General features: G+C 34.8%; 1 protein-coding gene across 1 annotated transcript in view; it reads left to right on the top strand.

Annotated features, from left to right (window-relative positions):
- UTP20 (UTP20 small subunit processome component) overlaps positions 1–18,533 on the top strand; it is a 79,017-nt gene that overhangs the window by 42,360 nt on the left and 18,124 nt on the right. Inside the window, exons 27-45 of the mRNA XM_015820913.1 lie at positions 714–922; positions 2,584–2,727; positions 3,865–3,944; positions 4,917–5,143; positions 6,129–6,273; positions 6,674–6,761; positions 8,399–8,542; positions 9,588–9,638; positions 9,723–9,875; positions 11,058–11,213; positions 12,338–12,478; positions 12,675–12,812; positions 13,174–13,313; positions 13,697–13,776; positions 13,983–14,281; positions 14,659–14,798; positions 14,979–15,135; positions 16,426–16,527; positions 17,110–17,277. Of these exons, the coding sequence (XP_015676399.1) occupies positions 714–922; positions 2,584–2,727; positions 3,865–3,944; positions 4,917–5,143; positions 6,129–6,273; positions 6,674–6,761; positions 8,399–8,542; positions 9,588–9,638; positions 9,723–9,875; positions 11,058–11,213; positions 12,338–12,478; positions 12,675–12,812; positions 13,174–13,313; positions 13,697–13,776; positions 13,983–14,281; positions 14,659–14,798; positions 14,979–15,135; positions 16,426–16,527; positions 17,110–17,277 (2,762 nt within the window). The remainder of the gene's footprint in view (positions 1–713; positions 923–2,583; positions 2,728–3,864; positions 3,945–4,916; positions 5,144–6,128; positions 6,274–6,673; positions 6,762–8,398; positions 8,543–9,587; positions 9,639–9,722; positions 9,876–11,057; positions 11,214–12,337; positions 12,479–12,674; positions 12,813–13,173; positions 13,314–13,696; positions 13,777–13,982; positions 14,282–14,658; positions 14,799–14,978; positions 15,136–16,425; positions 16,528–17,109; positions 17,278–18,533) is intronic.

The following is an 18,533-nucleotide window of genomic DNA, read 5'->3' as shown; positions in this document are numbered from 1 at the left end:
GGAGGTTGTGGCTGACTAATCAGAATCTTGAACATGAACCTGCCTGTAGGACAATTACATCCTACAACATTTTGCGTTGACTCCAACTTTCTTTAATGTAAATTCATGAGCATGAGCACCATGTGCAGCAATGACAGTGAAGCAGATGAGAAAATTGTCTTGTAATATTAAGAAGATAGGTTGAGTAGTTGATTATGGGAAAGTAAACCTTTCTAGTTCTGGGGATTAATGCTGGATCAGCAGTATCTAGTGGAACAGGAAAGTTTGCATCTACCTAGTTACTAAACTAAGTCATCACATCTCATAGGTCTTGATTAATGTGAAATAACAGTTGCACTTTGAAAATATGAACATTTATCCTGTGTTAGAATCCTAAACATCCTGTTTTTGAAATCGGAAATTGGTTTGTTAAGTGAGACTAACATGTATGCACATGCAGAATTTCAGCCTTCTCCCTCTGTATTACAGTAGTTAGAGTGTTTTCCTTCATTTTTAAATATCATCTTAAAATTTGATTCACCAAACTGGGCATTGTCTTGTAGCTAAAGCACAACCATTCTTAATTTGCCAATTTCTAAATATTATGACTAAATCTTGAATCTAGATTTACACAAATGAAATATTGAACAGTAACCCCATTCTGTAGAATGTTTATCAATATACATTATTATTCATTATTCTTTTCCTCTTCTACATTTTCTCTCTGTTTTAAGGACATTGCCACTCTGCTGTGCTTCAAGCTATGCAAGATTTGGATTTATCTCAGGTCCTACCGTTAGGCCGTCAGCATAGCCTTTTCAACAGTTTGGAAGTAGTACTAAAAAACCTGGGACATCTAATCAGCCAGAACCTGCCTGAGATTTTACAGATTTTACTTTGCATGACAGCAACAGTATCCCACATTCTTCAGCAAAGAGAAAAGGTGAGAGCTGCTGCCTATTCAAGCTGACATGAGAGTAAAAAAAAATATCTTGGTGTAATTAAGAAAGGAATGTTAGCAAGCTAATTTGGTATTTCTCATTTAGTGTGCTTGAATTAAAGTACTAAAAATAAATGCTTACCTAACATTAGCATAACTTGCAAAGGATGCATTTCAGTTATTTTACAAAATTAAACATTTGGTTTAGTTTCTAAATATAAAACAAAATGCAGTGTGTATATTTTAAATATACAGTATCAACAAAAGATTATTGATAATATTAATACAGGTAGTCCTCGACTTACAACAGTTCATTTAGTGACCGTTCAAAGTTACAATGGCACTGAAAAAAGTGACTCATGACCATTTTTCACACATACGATCATTGCAGCATCCTTAAGGTCACATGTTCAAAATTCAAATGCTTTGCAAGTGGTTCATATTTATGACGGTTGCAGTGTCCTGGGATCATGTGATCACCTTTTTCAACCGTCTGACAAGCAAAGTCAATCCAGATTCACTTAATAACCATGTTACTAACTTAAGAAATGCAATGATTCACTATAGCAAGAAAAATTGCAAAACGGGCAAACTCACTTAACAAATGTTTCACTTAACAACAAAAATGTTAAGTTCAATTGTCGCAACTCGAGGACTATCTCTATTAGCAACCTTCTGTTATAGTCCTTGTATACTTTTGGCAGGGAGAGTCATGCTGGGCTAGATACAGTGTACAGGTTCAGTGCTACGTAATAGTAAGCTGCTTACTATTGAAATTGAATTCAATTGTCTTGATAGCCCTCCTCTGTTGTACCAGTATCAAATCAAATCTTTATTATGGTTATACCCCAGCATAGAGTTGCCGTACGCTAACCAGCATAGAACAATAATCCTAATCCTTAGATATAGGGAAAATAGTTAAAATTCTGAAAAGCATTTTTAGACTGTACATATTGCCTTTACCAGGCAGCTGGTTAAACTGGGGAAAGGCTGTTTTTTTTTAGCAAGATAATTACTGGTGACCTTTTGTATAAAGTTACTCAGTAACACTGAAATGAAAAACTGTAATTTAGTAACCCAAAAAATTCTTTCACCATTGTCATTTGTTAAACTGAATTTAACATTTCATTATCTATTGAGGAGCTAAAAGAAACTTAAAGTCTGTGAGAGCCCGATTTGTACTTTACTTGGTAGTTTTCTAAACATATTAGTCATACATTGCAGACAAACATTCCCATTTGTGTTAAACTTTGACCTTATATAGTTGTAAAGAAACTTAGCCTTACAATTTTCTAAAGTTTGCAATTCTGAATAATGTTTTTGTGGTTATGGTGCTTAAATTTTCTTTCTCTGCTATGCAAGTTCTTAACTCGTGTTACAGAATTTTGTGTTGACTTTGCCTCTCACACATTATAGAAATTACAATTTCCGTAGTAAGAAGGTTATACAGAAAAAATAATATGCAGTTACACAGGGTGTAACTAGTAAAATATCTAAAAAAAACTACTTCCCAAAGTATTACCGTACCTAAGTAGGTATAATAATGCATGCTAATGTCTAATAATGAATCTTAAATATTTTGACCCAATACATGAATAAAAAATGCAATTTTCGGAAGATGTTTTGCTTAAGGAAAGAAAGAACCATCACAGTTTATTTTACAGATTCAACTCAGATTTATCAACCAGCTGAAAAACTTAAGGCGCCTTGGACTTAAGCTTATCGCAGACTTTTTCTCTGACTTTGAAATGTACGGCTTCAGTGAAGAAGAGATTGATGCTGTGTTCTGTGCAGTGGTGTGGCCCCAGGTAAGGCTGCTCCTTTCAGTAAAGTGATTCCCAAGGTTAATACATACCTTCTGTGGGAAAAGTAAAATTTGGGGCAAAAGGAAAAGAGTACATTAAAATAAAGCATCTCACTTCGTTATATCCCTCTTAGATGGTCCACATTTTAATGGCCTATATTTTACTTTAATGTTACCCATCTGTCCTGTGCCTGGAGATCAAGCGGTGAGGTGGAAACAGTGCTTTGGCTGTGTTACTGGTGGAGTTGTTTTTACCCTGGCTGCTGTTGTATATATGTTGTTTCGCTTTTCTGCTTTTATATTTTTAATGTCACTAGCTGCTCAGGGTCAGTAACTTGAGATTGGTGTCCATATAAATTGAACAAATAGTTCAATAAATATTGATTGAATTTGAATCACTTTGACATAGATCACTTTGACATAATCAGCAAATACGACTCTACCTTGGCAGCTGAGAAATGTAAAAACTACAGAAGTCTCCTTTATATGAAATATGTATATCCTTAAGTTAGGCAGAGTTACTGGGCAAAGGTAATAGGTGAATCTACTGGCTAAATCCCGGTGGAGTAGGAATGGATCTGCAGTTCATCAATTCATCTTCCTCTTAAATCAGGCCAGCTTCCACTAACAAAGATGAAGTACTGTAAATCATATTTATAATAGTTATGTGATATTGTATACTATTTAAATATAAATAATATGAAATTTCTTCTTGTTAGCTCAGGCTAAGGCTAGAAGGAAGACTTCTGTAATTTAGCCAGAAATTATATGTAATATCCACTTTTCTCTGTAGCTAGGATCCTGGGACTTAAAGACTATTCTTTAAAATTAGCAGCAGGCCCCTCTCACTTGGTGAATTGAAGGCAATGCCTAATGGTAACAAGCTGGGTTGGCAATTTCAAAGTATTTTTGTCAGTGGAAGCAGCTTTTGTTATTCTGTGCAAAAGGCATTGCAATAAATACTAGATTCACATGTGCTAAGTCAAGATGAAAAGAATTATGGCATAATACAGCATGTGACCCCAGATAGTTCACTGTTCTTTCAGGTATAAATAGTCTTGCTTCTTCTATTCTGAATAGCTATCCTAAGATATACTTGTTAATGTAACCTGATTTTATCTTTCTGTTTTGTTTTTTTCAGATCACTAGGCTGGCTTCTGAGAGCCAATATTCTCCTACTCCTTTACTCAAAATTATTCACATCTGGAGCAAAAACCCCAGGCAAGCTATTCATTTTTAGCAACCCTTCCTCCTTCCCCAATAATTATTATAGACTTTATTATCTACGTTAGTTAAAAGCTTTAAATCCAGTTGGTGTATTGGCTTGCAGGTTAACATGCAATTGTGGTTTAGAACTCTCTGCCATCTGCATTAGTCCCAGATTACAACCCCCCATTATCTCTTATTCACACTGCTGATTGGGCTGGTGGAAATTGTATGCCAGTCACAGATGGAGAGCCATAGTTATCTGCCTGTGTTCTTTATGTACAAACAAACCAGTAAGGATAAATAATTGTAATACTGGGACCAGGCAAAAAAAGGCTAGAACCCTGTATTGCAAGTATTTGTGTCTTGCCAAAATAAACTATCCTTTTTATCCTCTTCTTTCTGCCTACTTTTCCTTCCTGGAGCTGTGAACAAGAATAAACTGCAAGTTTGTGATTCAAAGACGCTTATCGGAGAGGTCACTGACAGCTTCCAAAGTTTCTCCTTTCCCAGTCCCAACCTTTTTAAATCAAGTGATTTCTTGCATTGCACCCAAAGCATGATAAACAAGTGACAATGGCTGCTTTTATACAATCAAAAAGCAAAACTAAATAATGTGATTATTTAATTATCTCTTAATATCTTATTACAGCAGGAGTTCTATCTATTGATCTTCTTAAGTGTTTTTAATCCTACAGATAGAATTGTATTCAATTCGGTTATATTTTCATCTCCATGGCTGGTGTGTATGTTGATAGAATAATCTGTTCCTGATCTCCAGTAATAGTTTTGAATTTGATGTCAATTATTCAGGGGATTTCATGCTTTTGTTCACTGTTAATATCTGGAAATGGTCATAAATATTTTTATAATAAAAGAAGCTGAAGCAGTTTCTTTAAGTTGTCCACCAGAAGAATGAAAAACGTGTCCTTTTTTCATATAATTTATTTCTTAAAATTCCCCTTCCCCCTTTCACTTTGCTTTTAGGTATTTCATTTTGCTGGCTAAGCAGAAGCCAGGGCATCCAGAATATGATATATTATTAAATGTATCTGCCGTGCTCTCAGCCAAGATTCTGGGAGAGGGAACAGCTGGTATTGTGATGGATGTGATTGACAGCCTTCTTAATATTCCTGACTTTGAACCTAATGACCAGTTTAGCAGCTTGACAGTGACTGACTGCATCTTTACTGAAGTTGAAGAAATAGCAGGAGGTAGGAATGGATAGATCTCAATTGGATGGCACTGTTTATTTATTACAATAGTGCCCATTTCTATAAGGCACAAGGAGTTCAGAAAAACAAGAAAAATATATAAAATAAAGTCAAAGCCACATAATATTGAAACTATATAATTGGCAGTCCAGCCACCATTGGGCCCAAACTCTCACTGAAACAGCCAGGTTCTAAGCAACTTTAAAAGAGACAAGAAAATTCAGATGATGATAGGACAGAGAATTAATTTGGAAATGAAAATGGCTTGAGTGTATTATATTTGAGCTTTACAGAGGTACATACAAAGTGTATACTTTTATTAAAAGCTGTTTTACACGGAATATGTAAACAAAATGAAAGATACTTCCTGGTCTTAGCTTGGGATGCTTAAAGGGTTGCCCAGGCCCACAACATATAGCCTTTGCATTGAAGTAGCCTTCTCTTGCCTTCCTGCAATTTGAAGTCAGAAGTGTGGTGCTTACAGAAAATACCTTTTCACCTTGGAATGAACTCTTTCAGAAGAATTGCCTAACAAGGGCTTCCCTTCAGAATGAGGCCCAGATTGAAAAAGTAGTCAAAGTTGCCAGCTTTTAAGACTGATACCTGAGGTCAGCCACCTTTTAAATATCTGGTACAACTACATGAACTTTTTGATTTTCCAAAATGACAAAAAAAGATTAAATGACTCAGAAATGGGAGTATATGCAAGATTTTGGTTGCCTTGGAGGGTTTCTGAGTTTAAATCTTTTTTTAAAAAATATATTGTTTCCACAAACATCATAAGCAGGTATAATCAGTTTATACTGATACCAAAGTATCATCATCATAATGTATATAAATAAAAATAACAAAGTAGAAACATGTATTTTTTTTTTAAAAAATGTAACACTCTTACTAGACTGTTTTGTAAAGATTTGTATTTTCTGCATGGAAAAAAGGCTTGGTTTTTCACTTTAAATGGCCATATTCTACATCTCTATTTTAGATGTTCCTAGTATGGGGACGAGGCTGATTCTCCCCCATGTCCCTTCAGTTCTTCAGTATCTCAACAAAACTATGATCAGCGTAGATAGGATAAAGAAAAAAAAATATAACGCACAACTCAGCAAAGAACTCAACATTCTTTCAAAGTAAGTGGTTTCTTATCCTTTCATATTTACAGAGATATTTACAGAGATTTCTTAATGCTGTAGAAGTAGTGGAGAGGAAATAGCTCTTTTTTTTGTGGGAAGGAGGTTAATAGAAAATAGTAGAAGCAAGCTCTTCCTAATCTCTCAGAAGGCAAGAAATTAGATGACTTTGACAGTTGTTCTATTTTCACTCAGAACAGATGCAAAAAATGTCTTTCCTCCTCCTCTACATCTCTCAGTATTTCTGTGAATGCAATGACATGCTCTTTCTATGCCAAAGTTCAAAACTTTTCAAGGGTACATATTAAAAAAAGCTTGGCTTTTAATTTAGACACCTGAAACTTTACATTGTGATATAACGTAGGTGTATGTGGTTACCTTTATTTTCTGTTGTATTTAGGATTAGCAAGTTTATAAAGGATAAGAACCAGAGTTCTATTCTGATTGGCCTCCTGCTCCCCTTCCTTCAACAGAGCACCATTACTCAGGTAAATTTATAATAAAATATATGGAAAGTAATATTTTCTTTCAGGTTAATTACTTTTGTGATGACATTTTAAATGTTTTTGCACTTATGGACTTTACATGCATTGAGGCTGACACTGAAAGGTAACCAGGTTATGTATAAGCCACAACAAAGAATGAAACTCAGCAGAATATGAAAAATAGTGGATGAAGCAGAGGGAAGCTTGGGCCATAACCACTTCAGTTAGATTCAGAATGAATCTAATATGTTGTATGCTGATCTATGTATTTAGGTAACGTACTTTTGGGGTATAAAATAGAGGTTTCTAAATACAAATGTAGAGGGAGAATGCCGTCTTGAGCATCTTGTTAATTTACTGTAAATCATTTCTTAGCTCCCCATCTACTTCTGCAGATACCATCTTTAAATCTTTGAAAATATAAATACAATTTTCCAAATCAGCACCAAGGCTTTATAAAAGAGACCAATTTTGGTGTGATCTGCTGAACCAGCCCTGCCTGAGTTATGCAAAAAATGGGAAATCTGATCTTTCATTAAAAAAAAACCACATGTTCATGCGGCCTTCATGGATGACCAACACACTAAGTTTGTCATAAATGTTTGCAGGGATCAGCATAATAGCGCTTGTATAAGCATACAGGGAAAATGTGAAGCCTCCCAAATTGATTCTAACTTCCATTCTTTTTACTCCTTGTTTAAAGGACTTCCCCAAAAGTGGCAAATTACAATTACAAAGTTCCCCAAATTACAATTGTTTTCCTCAAAAGCAGATTTCATCTTATTGAATAAAATGATTGAAAAGTGAAGAAGTCCAGAAATGACTTTTGTTTGTTAATTTGTTATTTTAAATTGTGTTTTCGATTTAAAATTCAGAATGTCAGCATGTGACATAAACCTGATCAAGAATTTCAGTTCACTTTTTTATGTTGAAATATCACTGACCCTTAATTGGGAAGTTCTTACTCTAATTTTGTCATGAACATACATAAAAAAACCCGATATACTCAGGAATGTCACATGATTAACAAGAAATAGAAGGAATTTTCTATTGGAGACTTGATGACACTTTTCCCTTCTGCCAATAAAATCCACTACCAGGATCACCCTGCTTGACTAGCTCCAAAAAACAACACAATATATTGTTTATTTACAACATAAAGTTAAAAATATTTACTGGTTTTTAATGGTTTGATGAGCATCAATATTTAGTCTTATTAATAGATACTTCATTTTGTGATGGCACATTTTCATTGATTGCTGCAGTTGATTCAACCAAAATTTACTTGGTATCTCTAAAATTCACAGAAGAGTACATAAAGATACTTCCAGTAATTTAGTCAATTGTAGTCCTTTGCAATGTATTTATATAGAGAAATGCATGGATAACCTTCAGGAAGAAGATAAACAAGAATCAATAAGGCAAACAAGGTACAACTTAGTCCTGCAAAAGGAGAAGACATGAGAAAGAAACTCAAGATTACCCTACCTTGAATCTTTTCAGTATAAGCAGTGGCACAAGGATATTCTGGCAGGCTTTCAAGATTCTGTTATTACACCCCAAGCAATAAAGTAGCATTCCTGTAACCCTTGTTCTGTCGTTTTCCTGAACCTGACCTACTGACAATCTGTTTCTTTTAGGATACAGAGATTGACATTCTGGAGACAGTACAAAATCTACTGAAACATTGCTTAACTCCAGCAAGCTTCCTTAAACCTCTGGCAAAACTGTTTTCTGTTATTCAGAACAAGTTGTCTCGTCAGGCACTCTGTGTGGTTTTTGAGGTATTACTGTATATAAATGCTTATTTTTATTTTTTTTAAAAATTCTTATCCCGCTATGCTTCAGATTGTTGAGTAGCTTTTGTTCCTTTGCTTCTTTTTATTATCAACAGTAGACTTCTTTATAAATCCTTTTTAAGTATTATCCTTTTCTGTCTTTTTGTCATAGAAAACAGTAGTAGTCCTTGACTTATGACCAGTCACTTAGCAACTGTGTGAAGTTATAACAGACATGCCCAGGTTACTTACAAGGCGGATTCAAAGTTCTGAATACTGTTCTGGGGCATTTAGTAACTGGCCCACATTTATGGCTGTTTGCAGTCGCCTGCAGTTATGTTACTGCGATTTAGGACTTTTTTTTTGCTGAAACTGGCATTTACTTCTGGTTTCCATCAAAAAATGTCCAATGCATACAATGGATTTGCTTAACACCACAGCATTTGCTTAAAAATTCCTTGAAAGAGTTGACCATGGTCACATGGTGACCCACTTAACAACTGACACAACTTACAACTGTAATTCCAAGCTCAATTATGGATATACGTTGAGTATCTATGGTTGGAGGAAGAGGCTTTTGTGGTATTTTCCATTAAGATTCCTTGGTCACGGATAGGCAATTTGATAACTTTTAGAAGTTTTGGACTATATTTCACACAAACTATTGTGGGAATTGAAGTCCAAAATATATGGATGCTGCCACATTGCCTATCCTTTCCTCTGTATCATGTAATCTGTTGTTTTCCTGGCAGAGGACAACATGTTACAAAGGATTTCTCCAAACATTATAATTGGATGCCATACAGACTAGATCGATTTGTTGACAAATGCAAATTTAGTCAGATTGCAAGTTAGTATATTTATATACTGAATATATATTCCAGCATGTATGGTCTATATATGTTTATCTTTTGATACAATGTATGCTGCCCCAACAAATTTTATCCTCAATGAAGTTAAAAATAGCCTAAAAAAATAATGTATGAAATAAATGCAGTTTATATTATTCATTAATTTTGTCTTTTAATGACTTTCAATCTTTTTTTAACAGACATTATCACATTTGGAAAGTAATATAAAATATATCACAGATACTGTCAAGGTATGTAGCAGTTTTCTTCATTTGCTTAATGTTTTTAAAATTCAGATTGATTTTTATCTTGATTAAACGTTTTGTTTGTCTTAGCTAAATGCTTTCAGTCTGCAGCATCTTGATGAGATCAACTTTGACGTCCGTTTGTCAGCATTCCAAGACATCGTTTCTCATATCAAAGGGATGAACAAAATAGATGTCAACTACCTCATCCCGGTAATGCATAACTGTTTCTACACTATACAGGTGAGTCCCATTAATATGGAAAATATCTGTGCTTGCCTTAGAAATGTATTCATTTTATATTGTTGTTTATGATATTTACAGTTTACAAGTTTTTTGAAATCAATATTTACATATTTTTCCTGTTTGTCATTTGTCACTCCAGTTGTGAGAGTAAAGTTTCATATGACCTGTTAACAACAACAACAAAAGAAATGAGTGGAAAATGTTGGTTTTGCCCAAGACTTTTAACCTTGTTTCCACAATAAATAAACAAACCAGGTTTCATTTTATACATAGCAATTGCTGGATTCTTTTGTAATGCCTTTCTTAACTCTATTACAATATGTCTACTTACCAGCTATGGTATCCTTGAAAGTCTGTTCTTTCAGTTTCTTGCCAAGCCAACTGAATGAAATTGATGCCAACTGTAGTTTAACTTTGATTTAGAAATTTCTCTAATTTAATTAAAGCAAATGCTTCTTTATTCAGGATACAGCAACTATTTTAAGATGTCCCATGCACACTCCAAATCATATTCCATCTTTTTAACCTACTTCTCTGTATACCCCTAAAAAGCAGTGCCATCTAATTTCTATAATGATGGTGAGAGAAGGTACGTCTATAGCTATATGGATGTATCTGCATTCTCCCAAAAACATTTCTAAGTACCAAGGGATTTTTAAAGGATCTAGTGTGCAAAAGTATAGTAGGAGGTGGAAATAGTCAAAATAATTAGAAATGGAGGCAAGCTAAAGGAGCCTGGACCTGCAAAACACTTTTTTTCGATTCTTGCTAATTTTTTCCTCTCTTCTGCCTTTTATTGTTGCAACATCTTGACTTTCCCGTGACATATGGGGAAATAATTTACTTCAATAGGAGATGGTTGGGTGGTAAGGAAAGCATGCATTCCCTTAGCATGAATTCCTGAATGAAAAGTTTATTATCTGTGGTTGCCAGCAATCTAATAGCAAAACTTATTTTCTTTCTGGAGAAAAAAGAAGCCTATAAAAGGTTTGCAGTCAATTTATGCACTTTTGGTCATACTGTGCTGCTAATGAAGATTACTTGGAATTTTTATCACATTATAGCTGTTTTTAACTATCATTAGTGATGTAGTTTATGTTTATTTTAGTGCATACTTCTAACTGTTTCTTCAATTTATAGGATTATAATCTCATGTGTCCTGATCCTTTTCTTTTGCAGCTAGAGGAAATGGCTTTAAGTGACAATGCAATCCTCTGCCTGAATGCCATTATTCAAAGATTTTCTGAACTTGAGCATACAGAGGATGAATTCAAGGAAATTATCCAGCACACACTTCTGGATTCTTTGAGAAAAGGGCTAAAGAGCAAGATTGAGGTGACGAGCCAGCACAATTTTTAATAATAATAATAATAATAATAATAATAATAATAATAATAATAATAATAATAATAATAATAATAATAATAATAAAAAAGTTGGAAGGGACCTTGGAGGTCATCAAGTCCAACCCCCTGCTCAGGCAGGAAACCCTACACCATTTCAGATAAATGGCTGTCCAGTCTCTTCTTAAAAACTTCCAGTGTTGGAGCATTCACCACTTCTGGAGGCAGGTTGTTCCATTGGTTAATTGTTCTAACTGTCAGGAAGTTTCTCCTTAGTTCTAAGTTGCTTCTCTCCTTGATCAGTTTCCACCTGTTGCTTCTCGTCCTGCCTTCAGGCGCCTTGGAGAATAGCTTGACTCCCTCTTCTTTGTGGCAGCCCCTGAGATATTGGAACAATATAAAAATCAGGATGAATTGAAAATTGAAAATCTGTGTCTGTAGATCTTGTATTTCTCACTTTTATGAAAATAAAAGCCCCCTGGAGGACTTTTTACTGTATTTTCGGTCCCAGCTCTACTTTTACCATGACTTTTATTTAGCTATTTATGCTTGAATTAATATGAGTTATCCTCAAATTACTAAAGGCTTGCAATAGATATATATAATGTTCCATTATCTGTTTCTTGGTCATTCCTTTGAACCCATGGGGATCCGAATGTGGGAAAATATAAAATATGTTAAATGAGTTAAATCCTGTACGCTTTGGGACACTTGTATATGTTATCCTGGATGCAAAAACCTGTTTTGCTAGGAACAGGTAGACTTTAAAAATAGAAATGTGTTTAAGGTACTACTATTAGCCTATTACTATTACTATTAGTTTAAGGTACTTTTACTGGCTGCTCAGAGTAGCAAGATAGGTGGCAAATAAATTTAACAAACAAACAGTTTATAGTATAGAGTATCTACTTCCATTATTGCTTCAAAGTCTAGTCTTAGTATAATAAATATCTGGTATTTAGAAATGGTCACAGTAGCTTGGGATAGCAGTTTAAAAGGGAAAATTCGGACAGATTGCTGTAAAAAAAAGTTTTCGGTTTAAAAGGTGGAGGCTATGATATAGTTTAGAATGTCAGATGTAAATGTAAACCACTTATATTTTCTTTGTGGTTTCAGTGCATTCAGCAAGATTACACATCATTGCTATCAAGCTTGATTCGTGCATTTTCAGAGCATCCAGAGTTTCATGACTTGGTCCAGCTGACTGATTATCATGATCCAGAGATGGACTTCTTTGAAAATATGAAGCATATTCAGGTAATAGGAATTGTTGTAACTGATTCTCCTAAAGTAGCATATAAGTTATCTTGATAGTGATAGCATGAAAACTGATACCACTTATTTCCTTTTTTCTATTGATATAAAATATCTGCAGTCCCTTGTTTTAGTATTCAAATGCTTGGTGGACTAAGATATCTCAACCAACTTCAATTTAATTTTTATATTCTTTCAGATTCACAGAAGGGCACGAGCTCTGATGAAACTAGCTAAGCAGTTAGTGGAAGGCAAAACCATACTGAGTTCTAAAACTCTTCAAAATTATATTATGCCTTATGCAACCAGTACCATTTTCAATGAGAAAATGCTTAAGGTAAGCTTTTGAACATAAAATAGGCAAAACTACTTCTGCTTCATTGCCATAAGAAGGATTTACTCCATCAACACTTCTGATCTTTATAAAGCAAGAAAATCAAATCTGCTCTACTACCTTTAGTAGAACCCATAGCTCTTATGGAGAATTTCTTGTGTTGAAGCTTCTCATATATGGGGGATGGACGTAAGGAGCTGGTTCAGAAAGATTGCTTCCTATTGCCCACCCTCCTGAAGTGGTCTTGATCCAGCTAAGGGAAATATGGATTTATTTTTACATTAAAAAGAAAGGCTAGAGGAACAACTTGATGTTGAACAGGTTCTGTAGTTTAATCTCCCTGATAATACTCTTTTTTCCTTAGTATGAAAACATGATAACTGCATCAGTTGAGATGGTGGGAGCTGTCTGCAGACATCTTTCTTGGTCAGCTTACCTCTACCATTTGAAACATTTCATCCACATATTGCAGACTGGACAGATCAATCAGAAACTTGGTGTCAAGTACGTACATTAAATGCCAGTTTTAAGATTAAGGTTATAATCATTTGCATTAAATAGAAATAGATACCATTGAATGCTATGGGCCTCTAAATAAATATGGGTGATTTTGAAGTTTGGGAATTATGCTGCTCTTACATTAGTAATATTTTTAAAAAGTGCTATTTCATTATAGTTGACTCACAATTATTTTGGATTATAAAGATTATACTGTATTGCTGTACATATATTTATTTTGTGAAATTTATCTGTTAATCCAGGCTTATTTTCACCATGACAATAGTGGCTCATTTTTTTCCTTATTTATACAGAGTGTTTTGTAAACTGCTTGATAAAGTTGGAAAGAACTCAAATATATTTCTTTTCTTTTGTTTTTAATTTGAAAGTGTGCTAGTAATGGTGCTGGAGGCTTTTCATTTTGACCATGAAACTCTTGAAAAGCAACTTTCAATTATTGAAAAGGAAGGTAAGTTTTTTAATTCCTTAATCTGATTGAGGGTACCTTGGCCCACGGGAATCTATTCTGCTTGAAATAAATTATGATGCCTTTTACATTTTTTATTGATATGCTAAAGTATTTTGTTACAGTTTTTATTTCTCTTGTTTTATTCCAAAAGGGTATCTTGATTAATTAATGCCATAGTATTTTCATTCATTTTATGTAACATGTAGACGCTGTGGATATCAATCCTGAAGTAGAGAATGAAGCCATGGAGGTGGAACTTAGTGATGGAGAAGAAGAAAGCCAAACGACCAGCAAAGAACAGTCTTGTGTTTATGAACAGAAAGTGTATGCTGAACCTAGGTCTGATCAGCCTGCTAATGAAGAAGATGAGAATTTCCAGAAAGTTAGAAAAGCACCTTCATTCCTGCCCAGGAATAAGGAAGAGTTGGAGTGTCTGATTAAACATATTCAGGAAACAGTGACTGGCAATATATTGCCCAAATTGCACAGATGTCTCATTGCAAAGGTACATTTTAACATTTCCTTCTTTTTCTCTCTCTGAGACATTCAAGTTGGCCTTATAGGGATTTCTCCTACCTTTATTTCAGAATAATAGTGCAAGAAAGGTCAAGCTGCAAAAGAGCATATAGAGATTTTTATGATCAAAAGAAGTTTGAGATCTAAAATGCCCTTAGACCTTGTCCACCATTCTAACCAGCCTTTCTTAACACTTCTCCTAGCTGGGGTATGATTGGAATTGCAGTCAAGCCCATCCGGAGGAGGCAGGTCTAGCTTGTACATTAAAGTAGACCAAGTATAAATTTCTTTTCCAGCAGAAGAAAGATATAAAATGCATCTTATCATAAAATTGTTACTGAAGAGTATTTGTTTTGGTACTGATAGGTGAAAAGAGATGAACAGCACAAGATGGTGAAATCCAAGATTATCAATGATGAAGAGGTGGTGCAAGTGCCAATAGCTTTTGCAATGGTCAAGCTAATGCAGTCTCTTCCTCAGGATGTTATGGAGGAGAATTTGCCAGGGTAAATATTATATTTACAATCTATATCATCCATAAATCATTCACATATAAATCTTTGGAGATAAAGCATATCAACATAGAATTAAAATGTTGTTAGAGTTGAAATGAAGCTTTTTCCAGTGGTGTTTTGTATTTTTCCATTTGGCATCTTTAGGTAATTGTAGTCTGTCTTTGTTTCCAGCATTCTTCTGAAAGTCTGCTCTCTTCTGAGGAATAGAGCACAGGAAATCCGGGACGTTGCACGTAACACCTTGATGAAAATAATAGAGGCTTTGGGGTCACAATACTTGCAATATGTCTTAAAAGAGATGGTGTCAATCCTTGTCACTGGTTACCAGGTAAGGACGAAGCATAATAGATTTCAGGAAGATTCTGGAAATCCTTTTTCATTCTGCTTTTATTACCAAACCATAATTGTAGATAGTAACAGACTGTATTTGCAGAACTATATCCAAGAATGACTGAATCTTCTCCTAAATAAGCATATCACTTGACATTGGGTTAATTGTGATGACTGCTCAGGATAAAAAAAAAATTTTTTTAGAAATATTAGAAATAACATTAGAAAGTTATTTTGAAAGTTTGAGAAATACAGGATATACACCAAGCTGGCAGGAATAGCCAACACTCCAGAAGACAGGCTTAGGATACAGGAGGACCTGGACAGACTTGAACACTGGGCGCTATCTAACAAAATGAAATTCAGTGGTGAAAAAGTAAGGTTCTACATTTAGGCAAGAAAAACCAAATGTACAGGTATAGTATAGGGGGTACCTTGCTCAATAGTAGTAACTGTGAGAGGGATCTCGGAGTCCTAGTGGACAATCACTTAGATATGAGCCAGCAGTGTGCTGCAGCTGCCAAAAAAGCCAACACAGTGCTGGGCTGCATTAACAGAGGGATAGAATCANCAGTTTTGGTCACCACGATGTAAAAAAGATGCTGAGACTCTAGAAAGAGTACAGAGAAGAGCAACAAAGATGATTAGGGGACTGGAGCCTAAAACATATAAGGAACGGTTGCTGGAATTGGGTATGTCTAGTTTAACGAAGAGAAGGATGAGGGGGGACATGATAGCAGTGTTCCAATATCTCAGGGGCTGCCACAAAGAAGAGGGAGTCAAGCTATTCTCCAAGGTGCCTGAAAGCAGGACAAGAAGCAATGGGTGGAAACTGATCAAGGAGAGAAGCAACTTAGAACTAAGGAGAAACTTCCTGACAGTTAGAACAATTAACCAATGGAACAACCTGCCTCCAGAAATGGTGAATGCTCCAACACTGGAAGTTTTTAAGAAGAGACTGGACAGCCGTTTGTCTGAAATGGTATAGGGGAGTGGTGGCGAACCACTAATTATTATTATTATTAATAATAATAATAATAATTATTATTATTATTATTATTATTATTATTATTATTATTATTATTATTATTATTATTATTATTATTATTATTATTATTATTATTATTATTATTATTATTATTATTTTGAAAACTGATCTGCTAGACAACCATAGAAAAACTGTGGAAAGATAGAGTATACTGTAGTATTTTGACTTATATTTTTACAATATTCATTTGGTGGTTCCCTTTTCATTTAACAAATATAATGGTCTCTCCTAAATATGTAGGTCCATGTGTTAACTTTCACTGTCCACCTCTTGCTGAAGAGTCTTGCCAACGATCGACTTAAAGTTGGTGATTTGGATCCATGCATAGAACTGTTGATGGAAGTACGTGTTTACAGCATATGAAAAAATTTAAATGCAAAATGAATTTATTTCACCAGGTCTTTAACTTAACTCTTCCATGGGGAAAATGTTATGTTGGGTAACACCAAAGTTAAAATTCTAGCTCTCTGAAGAAACTCAGTTCGTGAGCTGTTTCCTTAAAGGAAGAGAAAAGAACAATTGTTTGATCTTTAGCTGGGCTTTCATAATGTCCAGATACACAACCTATGTTGATATGTGATGCACAGGAAGACGTTATGTTGATAGACGTTATGTTGATAGCATTGCTTTTTTTGAATTGGACAACGCATTATGATTTGCTGGCATTTATTGGATTTTAATTTTCTTTTAAGCGGAAGAAGGCCATGTTTAAGGTGTTGTACTTCTGATGTATAACTTAGGGTTTCTTCCTCTCTCTTGTATAACAGCATAGGCTTTTGTGGTTAATCTTTATGGTGCCACAAAATTTGTGCAGCAGTGAAGTAAAGAGATAGCTGTATGGAAAGTTATACTGAAAACAGCAAAAGAAGTTATAACTATTTCATTATTTTCTGTTGCTAAACTATTCTTGTTTCTCTTGTAAAGATTTTCCACCGTGAATTGTTTGGGGAAATAGCTGAAGAAAAAGAAGTAAAAGGCATCGTTTCCAAAGTTATGGAAGCTCGTAGAATCAAAAGTTATGATTCTTATGAAATCCTTGCCAAATATGTAGGAAAAAACCAAGTGATTAAGTTTATTCTTCCATTGAAAGAGGTATGAAGATAGAATTAGTGTACATTGAGACTTCCTAGTGGGATGTGTCTGAATATAGTAACTCTATTCTTCTAGTGAGCAACATTCCAGGCAGAGTGAGTAAATTATAGCCCCAGAACTGCATATAGATCCTTTTTTACCAGTCTTTCAAAAACTTTTCACCATTTTGATACAGGAAGCTACAGCATAAGAACTAAAACAAGCATAACAAGGGCTTAAAAGAAGAAAATACTGTAAAACCTGACCCACCTCTATCACTTTGTATCATTGCTCTGGTCCCAAATATAATCCCTGGTCATTAAAATATCTTTTTTGCTAATTAGTCCTGCTAGGGTTCATTGTAGGGCGTATGGATGCTTTAATGAAAAGTGGTATATCCATTTTATGTATAAACAAATAAGTATAACTGTACAGGTTTTTCAGATTCCCTCCTGTGCCAGTTTTGGCTGAGAAGAACATGGATTAACCAGTTAATCTCATTTATACGTTTAAGTCAGGAATGAATAAACTTCTGGGGACTAGAGGTGGTACTTAATATTTTAGGAAGGGTCAAAGACCAAGGCAAGGGACATGTCATGTACATGGCCAGACAGTAATTTCTTCCTTCGGGGGAGGATTTTTGGTTGTGATTTTTGTTTTCTATATAAAACCTAGCTCTGACTTATTTTACAGTTTTCCTATATCTGGGACAGTACTGGGAAACAAGCTGTGGACTTTCAGTAACATTGACCAGAGGCTCTGAGGAGCACAAAAGAGGTTAATGATCTGAAGCTTCAGATTGCCCACCTTACTGTAAGATGACTTCATGATCTATAGGGTATTCAGGGTCTCTCTCCCTCAAAGTTTTGCCAAACTGCTGTTTCCCCATCTCTGGCATGATCAGTCCAATAGAATATCACCTCTCCCACTTATAATTTTGAATTTTCAATCTTGTTTTTATTTACTGAATGAAAAATCCACAAATTAAGGAATGGCCTAGATTATTGTGTAGGAAATATAGAACCATTTTACTGCTTTTGGATTCCAATTGTCTACCTGATCTGCAGTTTCCCCTTTTTTTCTTCCAATGAATTCAGTCAGTGTTCCAGAGGCTGTAGAAATACAGTATAGAATTTTTTTATTGGGCTGGGAAAATTTGGTTGGCAGCTGGTTGATGCCTCTCTTGTAGAAAGAGGACAGACACACAATGAATGTTTGTATACAGTATCTAGGAATGTTCTGATGAATAAGAAATTGGAAGAAAAATAGAGGGAGGT

This window comes from Protobothrops mucrosquamatus, unplaced genomic scaffold, assembly GCF_001527695.2.
Source record: "Protobothrops mucrosquamatus isolate PMUCROS unplaced genomic scaffold, P.Mucros_1.0 scaffold1212, whole genome shotgun sequence".
Classification (NCBI taxonomy): Eukaryota; Metazoa; Chordata; class Lepidosauria; order Squamata; family Viperidae; genus Protobothrops; species Protobothrops mucrosquamatus.
Note: the sequence above shows the minus strand (reverse complement) of the source record. Positions and strands in the feature narration are given on the sequence as shown.